Source organism: Mytilus californianus, unplaced genomic scaffold, assembly GCF_021869535.1.
Source record: "Mytilus californianus isolate M0D057914Y unplaced genomic scaffold, xbMytCali1.0.p SCAF_12, whole genome shotgun sequence".
Taxonomy (NCBI): Eukaryota; Metazoa; Mollusca; class Bivalvia; order Mytilida; family Mytilidae; genus Mytilus; species Mytilus californianus.
Genome location: NW_026262604.1, coordinates 57,788,863 through 57,805,090, shown reverse-complemented (window position 1 = coordinate 57,805,090; position 16,228 = coordinate 57,788,863). Strand labels below are relative to the sequence as shown.

Below are 16,228 nucleotides of genomic sequence, written 5' to 3'. Positions count from 1 at the left end.
GACTTATTTAGATACTACTTAAAAAAAACACTAATATAAATTCCCACTACAACGGTATGCATAAAACATATGCCCATTGATTTTATGTCGTCGGGTTGCTGTCTGCTGGTGTTACTAAATACTCCTTATATTTACATTGATCCTGCTGCTGTGTGTGCTACTTTTAAAGTCATCTGTGAGTGTAGCAGATTCAAATTAAATAAACTAGCATTATTTATTAATCCAACTTGTCGAAAAAATGTATTTGATCCTTCCTCATTAGAGATTAGTTATTGTATAGATATAAATTGAGGAATTATAAACCATATTTTCAGCAATACACTTTGTCATCAATAACATTGTGATATTTTCTTAACCCTACCTTTTCTGTAGGGAAGACAGACCCAAGAACACACACGTGACAGAAGATGACAGCGTGCCATTCAAAGACATAAGAAATTCTGACTTAACCAATAACCATATAGGTAACAGACGGTCAGACGGATCAATGTATCACGAAATGAATTATGGGAAGCACGATTATGGTAATCACTTTCATGATTCACGCTATGCCTCTGCCGGAAGTATGGATATATACAGACACCATGATGGTATCAGCTTAATAGGCAGCAATGCATCTATTATAGGAATGTCTAATATACCGTAAGACCAATTTGCTTATAGTTTTGGCATTCAAAGACAAAGTAATGACAAAACTATTTTGTTAGATATGATTTTTTAGTATAAAAGTATATTTTTCGGTTAAGTAAATGATTTTAACTAGTATTCAGTATTTAATTTAAATATCGAGAATTGATATTGTTTTATGATTTTTGTTTCTCGTACTTGATTTGACAAGTATTATTATCTGTACTTTGTAGAATTTTCAAAGTTTGGACATGTAGACGCACAAGGCGAAAGTTTATCAAAGCTGAAAATCTGGCAGTTCTTCAGAGGAAAGGTAAAAATAACTACGTTATGTATTTGTTCACATGATTGATTTTATCACTATTGGCTATTTCGTGGCGGTCAGTTTTTATTGGTGGAGGAAGCCGGAGTGCCCGAAAAAAACACCGACCTTTTTGCTGTGATTTTGACACCCTCTTGTTAGGTGTTACTGTACTGTTGCGCTTTTGACTCATTTTGTTAATGTACAACTTATTACAATACTATTGTCTCACATGTCATACATGTATATATAGATCTCAATTTTTATTTATAATTTCATACCCTGCCTTGTGTTCGATTTGCTAAATCTTTAGTTTTCTGTGTAATGTTTTGTGGATTGTTGCTTGTCTATTCATTCGGCTATGAAGTCGTTTGTCTTTCTGTAATATATGTTTTTCCATTCTCAATTTTATTAGGTCTTTCCACTTTTCTGTGGAAAGACCTATTGTATTTGTTCTTATTATTATTATTATTATTATTTTTTTTTTTTTTCTTCCGCCTAATTTTGTTCTCACGTAAAATTTTTGTTTCGCAAGATGTCGCTTAGATATTTCTTATATAATATCATACAGTTTATGCGCTTTTTATTTTCACCCATTCAAAGCCGAACAATTTTTTTTGTAGGAGTTATCTCCCCGAACACTGTTTTCCTTGTTACTGCATCTCCTCCGTAACCGTAAAAGAAAGCGACAAATTTATTTTACTAAATTGCTCGTAATACCCTCAGGATGTTTTGTCCAATTTTGACCGAGGCGGTACGTAAACTCCATATGAGAGTTATTTCCCCTTCTGTATTTGACATAAGGTATATATATATATGTATAGCATGAATGGTAAGTGATAAAGACCTAAGGTATATTGATTTGAGTTCCTTGGTCCATTTAAATGAAATTGAGGCCAAGGTCAAAGGTCAAGGTATTATTCTAAATTTTGACTTTTCCTTGTTATTTGATCTCCTCTGTCACTTTTAAAGATACAAATTAAAGAACAAGTGCAAAATGTTTGCCTAATTGTGATCAAGATATGATACATTTGGTCTGAAACAATCCAATGACATCTTATAGGAGTTATTGTCCCTGAAATGATTCAATTTAAGGTTAATTGATTATTACTCCAACTTGTTACATGATAAAGCCATAGGGTCTTTTGCAAACTGTTGGTTGACCTATGACCTTGAACAATGTCAACCGGAAGTGACCTTGAGTGAACCGGAAGTAGTTATTTTATGCACTTATTTCATGGAAAAGTACCTAGAAACCATATATTTTTTGAATGACCATAGGTTAACCTATCTTTTGAGACCGGAAGTAACATTTTATAAACCGGAAGTAGCATATTATCTTCCTTATTACAGGCATAAGTATATACAAACTATATATTTTTGGAATCAGTGTGAATAAAGCTATCATATGAGACCGGAAGTGACATTTTCTAAACCGAAAGTAGCTAATTATCTCCCTTTTTACATGCAAAAGTATATATAAACCATATATTTTTGGAATCAGTGTAAATAAAGCTATCATATGAGACCGGAAGTGACATTTTCTAAACCGGAAGATGGCAATTATCTCCCTTATTTCAGGCAAAAGTATATAGAAACCATATATTAATTGAATCAGTATGAAGAAACCAAAGCTTGGACACCAATAGTAATTTTGAGTAAACTGGATGTAGCTTCTCATCAATAATTTAGAACATTGATGTGGAAAGACCTTCAATTGTTCTCTGAACAATTGGTTTTTAATTTTATTTATTTTATTTATCTTTTACCTTTTAATCTAACATAGTATTACGATATGTTTAGTTAGCATTTAAATGGATTCATTTTGTGTTCTGTACGAAAAACTACACTCCGTAAAACCGATGATCGAGTGATTGTTTTGGTAATGTCCAGTGGAAAATATTTCACGAATGACCAGGACAAGAACAAAAAGACACTATTTGTTTTACTGCTAGACTCTGAAGAGTGGATTAATTTGATGATTATCACAGTATTAGGGTATGTTGGAAAGTGGTCGCTATCAAACATGTGATGATGGATACTTGACATAGCATTATAAAAATAAGGAGATGTGGTATGGTTGTCATTATCTTTACATATCAGCCCGATGTTACAAAAAACATTGCCATTCACCTTTACTGCTTCAACATTTCAGTAAGAAGTTGTATAAATAAGAGGTCAAATATTCTTATATATATATATATATATATATATACCATAAATGCCTTGGAAAAATATCGGATCAGTGAGGGAACACTCAGTCAATATAGTATCTTTATATTCCCAGTAACTTATCTCTATTTTTAGGAGACATTTCACCTTGTCCCTTTTCAGTGGACATTCGTATGGAACGCCATGACTGTCTTCTGATGTTGATTGTTTAATATGTTCGGTGCTTTATGCATTTTGTTCAGTAGTATTTATATTATGTTCAGTAGTTTTCATATTCTGTTCAGTAGTTTTGACATTATGTTCAGTAGTTTTGACATTATGTTCAGTAGTTTTGACATTATGTTCAGTAGTTTTCATATTATGTTCAGTAGTTTTGACATTATGTTCAGTAGTTTTGACATTATGTTCGGTGCTTTGGTTATTATGTTCAGTAGTTTCATTATTATATGCAGTGGTATTTAAATTATGTTCGGTACTTCTGACGTTATATTCAGTGCATTTTGCATTATGTTCAGTACTTTCGACATTATGTTCAGTAGATTCAATATTATTTGCAGTACATTATGTATTACCTTCAGTGGTCCCGGTTTCTTTTTATTCGGTGGATTATTCATTATGTTCAGTAAAAGCATCAGTATTATATTCGGTTCAATGAACTATATGTTCAGTAGTTGTATAATTATGATGATGCAGTAAAAATTGGGAAATCAATAACGGAAATTGTCGGAAAACAAACGAACGCGGACATTTTTGACGGACGTTTTCTTCATGGACACTTTTACGGGATGGAATGAAAATAGAAGAAATGGAAGCAGTATTAAATTGGTTTGTTTTACGTTCCCACGTTGGTAATTTTCACAATGAAAAAATTACTCCTGACTTTAATTTGTGAGATGTCATGATTGATTGATTGTTGTTTTCTGAACGTAAAGTGGCAAATATTTCACGCATATTTATGACGGAGAGAAGAATTTTTAAACAAAAAATAAGAAGTTGCATGCATTGTCGTTGATACACCATGACTATAGCGAGACGACAAAAAGACAAACAGCAAAAAAAAAATGATATAAAAACATATTCTATAGCTTTTGTATTCCTAGAAGGTAACCCTTTTTGTTGGTTGTTTGTGCATATTAATCTCATGCACCGACTTACCGACTTTTAAGAGACCACCAAGAATCTCCTTCTGGATATTCTTATTGTATTCTGCATCCTAACCCGCTAATAGGCGCTTAAATATCAGATATTAATTTGAAATAACCCAAGATATATTAGGTTGTGGATGAGGTTTACAGAATAGAGAATAATGCCCCTACCCCCAAAAAAGAGAAGGTGGGCAAAAAATAAAGAATAGAGAATAAAGGGGTGCTTTAAAAAAAATGTTTAAAACTTTGGAAAAAGGTAAAAAAAAAAAGTAATTACAGAATTAAATGATTAACAGAATAACTAAACTTTTTCTGCATACCGAATTATTATTGATATGGAATGAAATGTTGAACTGGTCGTAATCAGAACTGGTTAATTGATGTTACCATGCAAATTATGTACATTCGATATTTTCCCCGAAAATCACGATCTTGCACGAGTTAACAAATCTTGACGTACTATTTCGTCCACTATTGCAGACAAAGATAATCTTACATTCTTCTCCTGCATTGTGTCAGAAATTATTACAATAAAGATAAAACAGTTCGTGATAGAGTTCAGACAAAAAGGACAGCAAAAAGCTCTGCAATAGCAGAAAAACCAGAAAACAACTAGTCATAAATGTCCTACATTCAGAGAGCTACATTGAAATTTATGCTGGTATGCAAGGGTAAAGAATAAAATATTGTACAAAGTGCTACAATAGATGAACATTAAGTATCAGTATGATTGTCATTTTAAAATCATTTATTAAGATTTTTAATCTTCCAAACTCAAGCTGTATACACAAAAACTAACTGGTCTAAGTGTAAATATGATTACCATAGACTGTCTATTAGACAGGTAATGAATATCAAAATACAAAGTGCAAAACTTTAATTATGTGCAAATTTTCACCATTTCTGTACAGTTATGGTTCTTGTTATTTTAAAGTAATGCATAAAACATGACCCCTTTTGTTTAATAAGAGACTAGAAACTACCCAAACCAATAACTTAATATCTGTTCTTGAACAGAGCGCTTAAAACATATTTCTGGATTTAGTCTCTAGATCCACCAATGATAGCCAGAATGAAGAGAAATAGATTGACAATATCCAGATACAGGTTCGAGGCTAATCCGTGTTACCATGAATTATCATTGATATGGTCATATTTATGAATCAACTTTCTATATTCTGTAAACCTCATCCACAACCTCATTTATCTTGGGTTATTTCAACTAAATATCTGATATTTTAGCGTCTATTAGCGGGGTAGGATGCAGAATACTATAGGAGTATCTGCAAGGAGATTTTTCGTGGTCTCTTAAAAATCGGTGCATAAGATTAATATGCTACAAACAACAACCAAAAAGGGTTACCTACTAGGAGCTATAGAATATGTTTTTATATTTTATTTTTTGCTGTTTTATTTTTTTGTCGTCTCTCTAAGGTCATGGTGTATCAACGACAACGCATGCCACTTCTTATTTCTTGTTTGAAAATTCTTCTCTCCGCCATAAATATGCGTGAAATATTTGCCACTGTACGTTCAGAAAACAACAAACAATCAATCAATCATCTTACAAATTTAGTCAGGAGTAAATTTTTCCTTGTGAAAATAGCCAACGTGTCAACGTGAACCAAACCAATTTAATACAGCTTCCATTTCTTCCATTTTCATTCCTGATCCCGTTAAAGTGTCCATGAAGAAAACGTCCGTCGAAAATATCCGCGTTTGTTTTTTTCTGAAAATTTCCGTTATTGATTTCCCGACTTTCACTGCATCATCATCATGATACAACTACTGAACATATAGTTCATTGAACCGAGTATAATACTGATGCTTTTACTGAACATAATGAATAATCCACCGAATAAAAAGAAACCGGGACCACTGAAGGTAATACATAATGTACTGCAAATAATATTGAATCTACTGAACATAATGTCGAAAGTACTGAACATAATGCAAAATGCACTGAATATAACGTCAGAAGTACCGAACATAATTTAAATACCACTGCATATAATAATGAAACTACTGAACATAATAACAAAAGCACCGAACATAATGTCAAAACTGCTGAACATAATGTCAAAACTACTGAACATAATATGAAAACTACTAAACAAAATATAAATACTACTGAACGTAATGCATCAAGCACCGAACATAGTTAACAATCAACATCAGAAGACAGTCATGGCGTTCCATACATTCGCTTTTTTTCTATTATAATGTGTAGTGATCTTTTCACAGCTGCCACGATATACCACAATTAAAACTTTGCATATATAAACGCAAATGCCTGTGAAAAAATGTCAGATCAGTAAGGTTACGTGCCACCATCATATCTTGGAATACCATACCTCCAGATATTCGAGCTTCCCCGTCATTGGAACATTTTTCAAGCATCCAGCGTGTCGACACTACTCCACAACTAATTAATACCATCTTACATTTTAACTGTACATACTTGGGTGATTTTAGCTGTTCATCACGCTGGAGTTTCTACACTCAGAATGAGTTCACTCCTCGACGGAACGATAGATATAGTTGGTTATACCCAACACATTATACTCACGTCATCGTTTCCTATCTGTTATTTACGAGCAACTTATTTAAAAGAATGTATGTTACGAGGAATCATTTCACCCGGCCTCTTTTCAGTGAATATTCGCGGAAAGAATTTACCATTCTTTATTTCAATTATAATGTGAAAACATCATTATAGATACGAGGATTAAAATACAATACGCCAAACGGGCGTTTCGTCTACAAAAGACTCATCAGTGACGTTCGAATCAAAAAGTTAGCAGTACGAAGTTGAAAAGCATTGAGGACCCAAAATTCCGAAAGTTTGCAAAATACAGTTACAGTAATCTATTCGTGGGTTAGAAAATCCTTATTTATAGAAAAAAAAAAAATAATGTTCTGTAAATAGTTTATTGTGAAGGAATGTTTTCACAGCTGCCACCATATACCAGTACGACAATCCCGTACGTCTTACATTGGAGGAGGACGGAACTGATGTAGATAATGACGAGATTCTAGCGTCTTGTATGGGAAAGATATTAGTTGTATTGGCTAGAAATGAACACTGGGTAGATCGCTCAGGTGTTTCTAATCTCCCAATACAAAAGTGAGTACTAGCTGGGAAATTATGAAGGGGAGACAAAGGTTTCTTGTATATCTTACTTTTTTGTAAGAATTACTAAGGTGATGCATTGTTTATCAATTAAATTGTTATTTGCTACACAAATGTTACCTTCAGAATTTCTCCACAATTTGTATAAATATAGGTAGAAACATGAAGAAAAAGAGATATATGGTATATACCAATGGACAAAAACCAAACTGACATCTAGAGGTCACAATATGACAGCTCGTAATTCGCAAAATGTTGAATAAAAAAGAATATCAATAATCTGCCCTTAACACCAAATTTATTAAAATGACAAAAACACATATAGAATAAAAATAACACCCCATAATTTTAGTGCGTTCGAACTTGGCTTGCTACACCTTCATCAGGAATGATCAAACCAAAAAAATTGATGTATAAGTACGTGGAGAGCCATATCACAAAAAAAAAAAAAAAAAAAAAAAACATACAAGGAATGGCCGAATCCATCAACTTTCTCGAGTGAGTTGAAACCTTAGTTTCTTAATTATTTCAAAATTTTCAACGGAGAATTTATGAATTAAGATGCCAATATGAATGAAGGATTGATGTCGAAGTTAAATTTTCATACATGTAGACCCTTTTTTTGATCTTGTTTGTCAATATAATGATATAAGGAGTTGAGACGTTAATCAAACGAATTCAATTAAGAAATCAAAGTCATATGACTCATTTATCATTCATGTTTGTCATATCAACATATTTCAAAAGTCACTTGGCAGAATTTAGTTTTTTGATCGTATTTTTAGGTACACATTTGATGTTTGCTCCCACAATCGAACATTACGGAAATTGGTGCTAGCAGAAAACCTGAAAGACTTGATTCATCAAGGTATATTGAAAATACAAAATGCGTTTGATATTAAACAAAAAGAGTCAAGGATATATTTCACTACTGGCTGCAGCCCAACGGAAATATTCAGCATGTTCAGTAGATTAAATTTAGTTATGACAACAAATAAGTCTTTTGATTTGGAACCATAGATTTATTTTGAACGAGACAGGTAAGCCGCGCTAGTCTATAAAGTTGAAGTAGAATTTAACAAGTGAAATATCAAAAACGCCTTGACCCATTGTTCTCCTAGGTTACCAATATTGACTTCACCGATTGAGGAAACATGATTTCCTCAGGTTATGAATTTATCGTTTACCAGAAACAATTTCTGACATACGCAACATATCACTAATCAAGTGCACCATTCCATATTTCCAATACAACGCCGTAAAACTCTACAACGCCGTAAAACTCAATTTATATTCCAGGATACAACACTTGACTGCATTGATTGAGGAAAAGTGGTTTCCTTAGGTTATGGATTTATCCATATTATCTATTATATAACAAATAATTGTTGACCTCGATTGCCATGGCTTAATACATTAATTGACTTCATACAATATACAATATACAATACAATAATAATTTATTAACGTCTCACCATCAATGACACTTCATACACATTTCACATTGCAAAAGTAAACTTTTTAAAAATTTTAATGCTATTCTAAAAAGAATTGTGCGTCGAAGAAGGGGTAATGTGTGTGGCAATAAGAGAGCATTCCAGCGACACAAAACAACTTAAACCATTTTAAAATTAAAATTTGTTTACGTCTTTCTCATTACATGCAGTAGTTCAACATTGATTGTCTATGGTGTGAAAAGCGCTTAAGTTAAAAATATTCACAAACTAGTTAAATTATATTCCTTGAACCCACTCGCGTAAGATAATGTGCTGACGAAAAAATCATGTGTCATTTCTGGTATTGCAGCACCAGCATATTTTGGTTACATCGTTAATGAAATCTGCCTTGAAGACGACGGTACAACGATTGGGGACGATGATATCCTCATTTCTATGTCGAACCAAACAGTAATGGCCCTTGGTAAAGATGAAAGTTGGACGCCGGCTACAGACAAAATGGTTGAAATAGAAAATAAAGAAGCTACAATATCTACGGATACACCGACACTGAGGTATTATTGTATTATTTGAACACAAATATTATTGTTTAACATTACATGTATCTTGCATAAAGTAATGCATAAGTCGAATCGAGGGATCGAGACAGTCCTGCTTCATAGGTCATTGTTGTAGACCTTTAAGCATTTCTCAACATAAAAATAGCAATTACAGGGCCTTTCGTATATTGATGTCTATCTATAATATTTTTATTACATTTTCGAATTTATATGATCCTAATAAACGTTTTTCTTTAAATATTATACGTATTTTCTGATGTCTTTGATAGTGAGAATAAACTGTCTGGAATGAACTTGCAATTGTGATGTTTTTATTCAGAACAAACATTAAGTCAGTAATGTCTTTGACATGTATAATGCGCTATATGTGTTTGCTAAAATATACCGGCTAGTTATTGATGTATTAAGGCTTCGGCTAACATAAACAATTGTTTGAATTAATAATAACGTGTGTTAATTCTTCTTTGTACGAATACAGAAAAACTCTGCTAGATGCAATGCATCATGCGTGCTCACCCGAATGTAAATCGTCCTTGGGAAAATCTATTTTTAGATATAACATTTGACTACATTTCTTATTTTCAGCTTATATAAACAAATATTCATAAATCGGCGCAATAACATGTTTGTCCATTGTTGCATTCATAATTGTCCATACACATTTATGACTTCACGGTATATATGACTATGTAATATTGGTAAACTGTTTGAATATAATCTGTAACTAACCTGCTAATACTATAATTTCATCTATACCTTATGAGTTTGTGTCTTTACACAGTATTTGCAACTTTTCAAATCCAAATATAAATTTCATATTATGCATGTCCTACGTTACATACTAAATGATGTATCGTCCTATTTAATGTTGCTGCATACATGATATTCTCGAAGATCTACTTAAAAACCTCTACAGCTGCTTCTAACAAACAGATTAACTTCTACATCGACATGTGAACATGAAACACATTAAAAATATAGTATGTGTAGTCCATCGCACTGTTGGGTCTAGCTACAACGTCAAACCATTGAACATCAGCCTGACCATCGCGGTTCATGTAATGTTGTCATTGTAATGTTATATTTAACATTGCAATAACAGCGGGAGGTTTGGCTACCCACAAAACCAAGTTCAACCCACCATTGTTTTCTTTAAATGTCCTGTACCAAGTCAGGAAAATGGCCATTGTTATATTATAGTTCGTTTCTGTGTGTGTTACATTTTAATGTTGTGTTTCTGTTGTGTCGTAGTTCTCCTCTTATATTTGATGTGTTTCCCTAAGTTTTAGTTTGTAACCCGGATTTGTTTTTTTCTCAATCGATTGATGAATTTCGAACAGCGGTTTACTACTGTTGCCTTTATTCAGAGCCCTACACATATATGACAGGAAAACACTGATCGAATATATTGTCAGACATTTTCAGAGTCTCTAATTTAAATATTTTGTTTTATTTTCAGCGACCTTTCATTTAAAGTATGGTCAGAAGATCAAAGTAAAAAGAAGATGATTAAAGCTGAAAATTGCATTGATTTGCACGTTAAAGGTGCGGGTATTTAATGTACAGACATTGGCCAATTTAATATAAAACTTCCTCATACAAAGTTGACCTTGGATGGATGGATTATCCTTTTTATGTCCTTTTTGGTCATGTAGCTCTTCAACTGGTTAGGTTCTTATACATCTTTGGCTTTCAAATATTCGGTTTTGAGCGTTCCTGATGAAGGTAAATCGAGGAAAGCGCTTCTGACGCATGCAATTTATAAAGTGTTGTTTTTATTTATAATGTAGAAGGATTGTAAAATGAAAATAACACTTATGAATTTGGTGCGCCCGACTCGCATACCTGGATTTACCTACTATTCCACATCAACTATAATTCAATAAAAAGATTAACATGCAGAGGTGAACATATTCCATGGATACATACAGTTTTAAGACGCACTATACGTTGTTCCTAAAATGAAAGGCTGCCCTTATTTCTAAAATGAAAATTCTCTGCTATGTTGGCAATCTGGAAAAAGAATTTTTTCATTGAAAGAATGGCACGAAAAAGTCCTTAGTGTTCAAGAATGAAATCTCAGTATTGATGACATTTAAACATGTTATTGCTTATCATAAGTGCTATATTAATGTGAAACATTATTTCGTATGATACAAGACTATCTATTATAAGTATATTTTGAAGTTAGATCAAAAAAATTTGTCATTCAATAATTCTCACGATTTATTTTCAGCATCAAAAGAATTAGGACTCGAAATGCCAATCCAGATCCGTGTTAAAGATGAAGACATTGTCATAAGTACGGACATAGTGTTACAGACAAACGTAGGAAAGATCTTAATCGCTTCTGAAAGGAACGCCCCTAAATGGTTGAAGACAATTAAATCATCGTATACACTTCCGAATGACAGTCAGAACGATTATAATTCTGCTGATTTGAATGGATATTCGAGTGTTGAACAACTACAACGAACCGATGCCCCTAGTGAGACTAGATCTCATGATTATGGTCCAATGAGGCAACCATACATTTCCAATCAGCAGGCGGTTAAATCAACAGATTTTAAAAACAATGGAAAGCAAATATACTTTGACGCCAATATAGACCGCAAACAAGTTTCAGAAAAAGACCCTGATATAGTTCAGTCCACACAGTTTTCTATGCCTTCTAGATATGAATCCGAAAACCCCCTTTATACTAATAGAAATATTTCAGAAGGACTACGTAATGCATTGGGGCAAAGCCATCCAAGAAAAACTCAAAAGGACAAGCATATTTATAAAGACGTTACAGAGTCATATGATGACCCAGCAAACAGAGAAAAGGTGAGGAATTATAAAGATTTTGACAATTCTAATGATTTACCTTATTCTGATTTAACCCCATCCTATCAGCTAAATTTTGGAAAGCCAGACAAATCTGATCAAATGATACCTGATGAGGAAAGGAGTAACGAGCTGCCATATTCCGACCTCGAACCTTCGCATAAGAAGAACAGTCGCAAAGGAAACAATTTCGATGTGCTGAGAAAACAAAATATGAAGAAAGGAAGTCACAATGACCACGATTCAGAATCAGAATACGGTCATAAGCAGTCTTCGTTATTTCGTCAGCCATCTTTTCTTGTAACAGGTGGTGCTAAACAGTCTAATGATAGTGATGTCTTGTTCTAATTTGTAAAATTGACGAATTAATTGCAACATTTGCAATAATCAGTAAAATCATTTTATAATATTTTATCCGGACTGTAATATTATGCAATCATATTTATATTTCCTACACCTGGTTTCAATCAAGGGAAAGACATGTAAGTTTCCCGTCGTCTTCATTTTGCGAAATTGCTATTGCAGCTTTGTTGATACATTTGTTATCAAACATTGTCATATTTTTCAAACATTGTCATATTTTATCAAATATTGTCATATTTTATAGACCTTATGTCTAAAACATGTTTATTGTTTACATTATATTCTTGCAGTATTAAGTTGTTGTATCTGTAGCATCAAGCCCCAAATTGAACCTAAATGTAACTTTAGCTAATTGCGATTTCATATAACATTCTATAAAATCGTAATACAAATTAGTAAAACATGATAAAACACAACCGTACATTAAATACGGGATAAATACGTGACTTGCGTAATATATACTGTTTACTGAACATTTGAATATGGAATAGATAACATGTTGTGCATTGCGTAAAACAAAAATTGGCTAAGTCGCGTCACTGATGTCTATTTCAGTGTACTTTGTCTTTTAAACTGATTAATGTCTGAGCATACAATATGGTTTTGAATGAATTGAATCCCTTAAATTATGTTAAACAAATCCCAAATGAATGTATTGCATAGGTGCTTATAGTGTGTCAGAAAAGTGAAATATAGATTTATATAAAATATTTCTTTCAAGGAACAGTTTCATCGATATCATTATATTATATAACATAATTTATAGAACAATACAATGCTCTATGCACAAAGTGTGGACAATTTTCTTTTATTATACTAACAACGTAAATATTGCATGGATTAAGACGTGTAATTTAAATGATAAGAATGTTTCTTTTAAGTATGAACTAGAAAAATGGACTGAAATATTTTCAGAATTTTAATCAAACCACGCAATAAGGATGTAATTTATAATAATCAAATCTTTGGAACATATTGAAAATTCGATGTTTCATTGTAAAATAAATATTGCAGCCATTTATTGAAAGATTTTCGTTGTTTATGACATTGTAACAAATTACAAAGTTTTTGGTGAATGCTTTCGAAAATAAAACTCAGAAAGTGGCAGATTCTGAAACATTGAGTTACGCATGTTTTTGTGTCAAATAAAATTATTTGTATTAAAGGGGCACTAGCTACGAGCTATATAAAAAATCTAAAGTATGATTTGTTTTGTTCAATCATTAATGAAAGTATAATGGTGAAATAATAATTCTCTCTTAGCAGCCAGTTTAGTTCAAGTTTGTCAAACTAAGCTAAGAAACATTAATGATTTCTACCTCTTTAAATCCGTATTCATGTGAACTTCAATTTAACCCCTTAGCTAGAGATGGATAACGCATGAATTGTACGTGTTCGTTTTTTTAAAGGAAAAGAATGTCATCATTGAAAGTGAAATAAAGGTAAATCATTTGATTGACTGGTTCGATCCACAAAAAATCATTCTTATGCAGGTAAAAACGATGACTAACATATAATTTTTATCTATTATATGAAATTAAAGAAACCTAGAAAAATCCAATTGCACGAGTCCGCTTTCTATTTATATCTATATTTATGTTTATCATGTTTATATCGCTTATATGACCATCGGCGATCTTCGGAGGTCAACTCGATATTTAATTAGATGGCGTCAAGACTGAAATACACACGAAACGAAGCTACATATTATCGAGCCCATGCCCTGTAAATTGTTTATTTTAGACTTTTTATAATTTGGATAAATGTTTTACATGGTTATAAATCAAATATGAGAATTTAAGTCAAATCGGTGAACATGAATTTGAAAGCTAGTGCCCCTTTAAAGAAAGCTGAAATTTATGAGTGAATTCAAATCAAAACAAAATCCTGTTTCTTGAAAACTTTCAGTCTATTACTAATGATTTTGTACAAACTGCAAATTAACTATATAATACGTTTGAGAGCACAACAATTAATAGGCATTGGTTACACATGTCCTTCTGGGTTACCGTCTCGGTAGTCTCGTGGCAGCGGGGGATTGATTTGATCACTGGCCGGGTCAAGACTTTAAAAGAGGTATTTGCTGCTTTTCCTCTAAGCACGCGACATTTATGTGTAAATGGAGAAAGAACAAGGACTAGTCAGACCGGAGGTAGAATAATGTGTCCAGATATGGTATATAATCTAATATATATCAGATATTATCTTCATGTGGCCTGCTATCTTGTGCACTAGTACGTCAAAACATCTGGCTCAGCGTGTCGGTGTAGGACAAAGCAAGGCTTCATATTCAATTACATTCATATCACATCAACATGATCTCGTCCTTAATATGTATTTTTTTGCCACTTGACAATAAACAACCATCAATCCATCAAAATCAATTTGTAGTGAGCAGTAAGGAATCAAATTTAATATTAAAGAATGTAACATTATTGTGTCAAAATCCTAGCCTGCTTAGGTTTTAAACTGAAATTATGAAAAATTTTAACGACAAAAAAAAAAATGTAAACAAAAATGAACAGATGATTACAAGGAGCATATAAATTTGAAAGTTGAGGACAAACATGCACTATGGTGAAAGAAATGACGACAAATTGTCTACAAAATATTGCACAGAAAACTATCATAGATAATACGATATTACGTCTATTGAGGTACTTTGAAGTTCCCTATTAAATGGGTGGTGTGAAAGAGGGACGAAAGATACCAGAGGGACAGTCAAACTCATAGATCGAAAACAAACTGACAACGCCATGGCCAAAAATAAAAAGACAAACAGATAAATAATAATACAGATGACACAACATAGAAAACTAAAGACTAAGCAACACGAACCCCACCAAAAACTGGGGGTGATCTCAGGTGCTCCGGAAGGGTAAGCAGATCCTACTCCACATGTGGCATCCGTCGTGTTGCTTATGTTATTATAAATCCGGTAAATAGTCTAATTCGGTAGGTCACATTCGTGAAAAGGGAAGGGTATTGAAGTTACGACATAAGGAACATATCCGATATCATCTGTGAAACGGTTATTCCATAACGGTCAACCAACTCGTGATGGCGTCCGTAAAATTTACGAAGGGATGATTTCAACTTCACCATTTGGAACTCTTGGTTTAATAGCTTCCTTGTGAGCAGCAATCCTCTACCAAGGAAATCATGATAGGAAATACAAGCCCCGGAATATCGTATCAATTGGGAGATATACATTCCGTATGCAGGCGCTGCTGGAATGTTGCTACATAGAAATTGAAAGTTCACAATTGGGAAGCTAAAATCATCTCTTTTGTCGTAAAGTTTTGTTTTCAACCGACCCTCATTGTCAATTTCTAGATGTAAGTCAAGATAAGAGGCAGACTTAACTGTATCTGTAGTATCCTTTATCTCTAGTTCGATGGGATGGATTCGTTCAACATAGTCACCAAATTTTGTATTATTTAGTGAAAGAACATCATCTATATCATGTATATAGCGGAACGTAAAGTTAAAGGATATTGCTAACTTCTTATCTTTCTTCCAAAGAAGTTCCTGTATGAAGTCAGCCTCATAATAATAAAGAAACAAGTCGGCAAGAAGAGAGGCATAATTGGTTCCCATAGGAATTCCGACAGTCTGTTGAAAAACTCGTCCTCCAAACG

The 16,228-nt window shown here is 32.9% G+C and overlaps 1 protein-coding gene across 1 annotated transcript; it reads left to right on the top strand.

Moving 5' to 3' along the window:
- The first annotated feature begins 389 nt into the window (after positions 1 to 389).
- LOC127722084 (uncharacterized) lies at positions 390 to 12,782 on the top strand. Its single transcript, XM_052228928.1, has 7 exons — positions 390 to 642; positions 861 to 940; positions 7,201 to 7,372; positions 8,164 to 8,246; positions 9,185 to 9,389; positions 10,855 to 10,940; positions 11,632 to 12,782. Exons 1-7 carry the CDS (start codon positions 488 to 490, stop codon positions 12,570 to 12,572), a joined length of 1,722 nt encoding a protein of 573 aa, XP_052084888.1. The 5' UTR covers positions 390 to 487; the 3' UTR covers positions 12,573 to 12,782.
- The last annotated feature ends 3,446 nt before the right edge of the window (positions 12,783 to 16,228 follow it).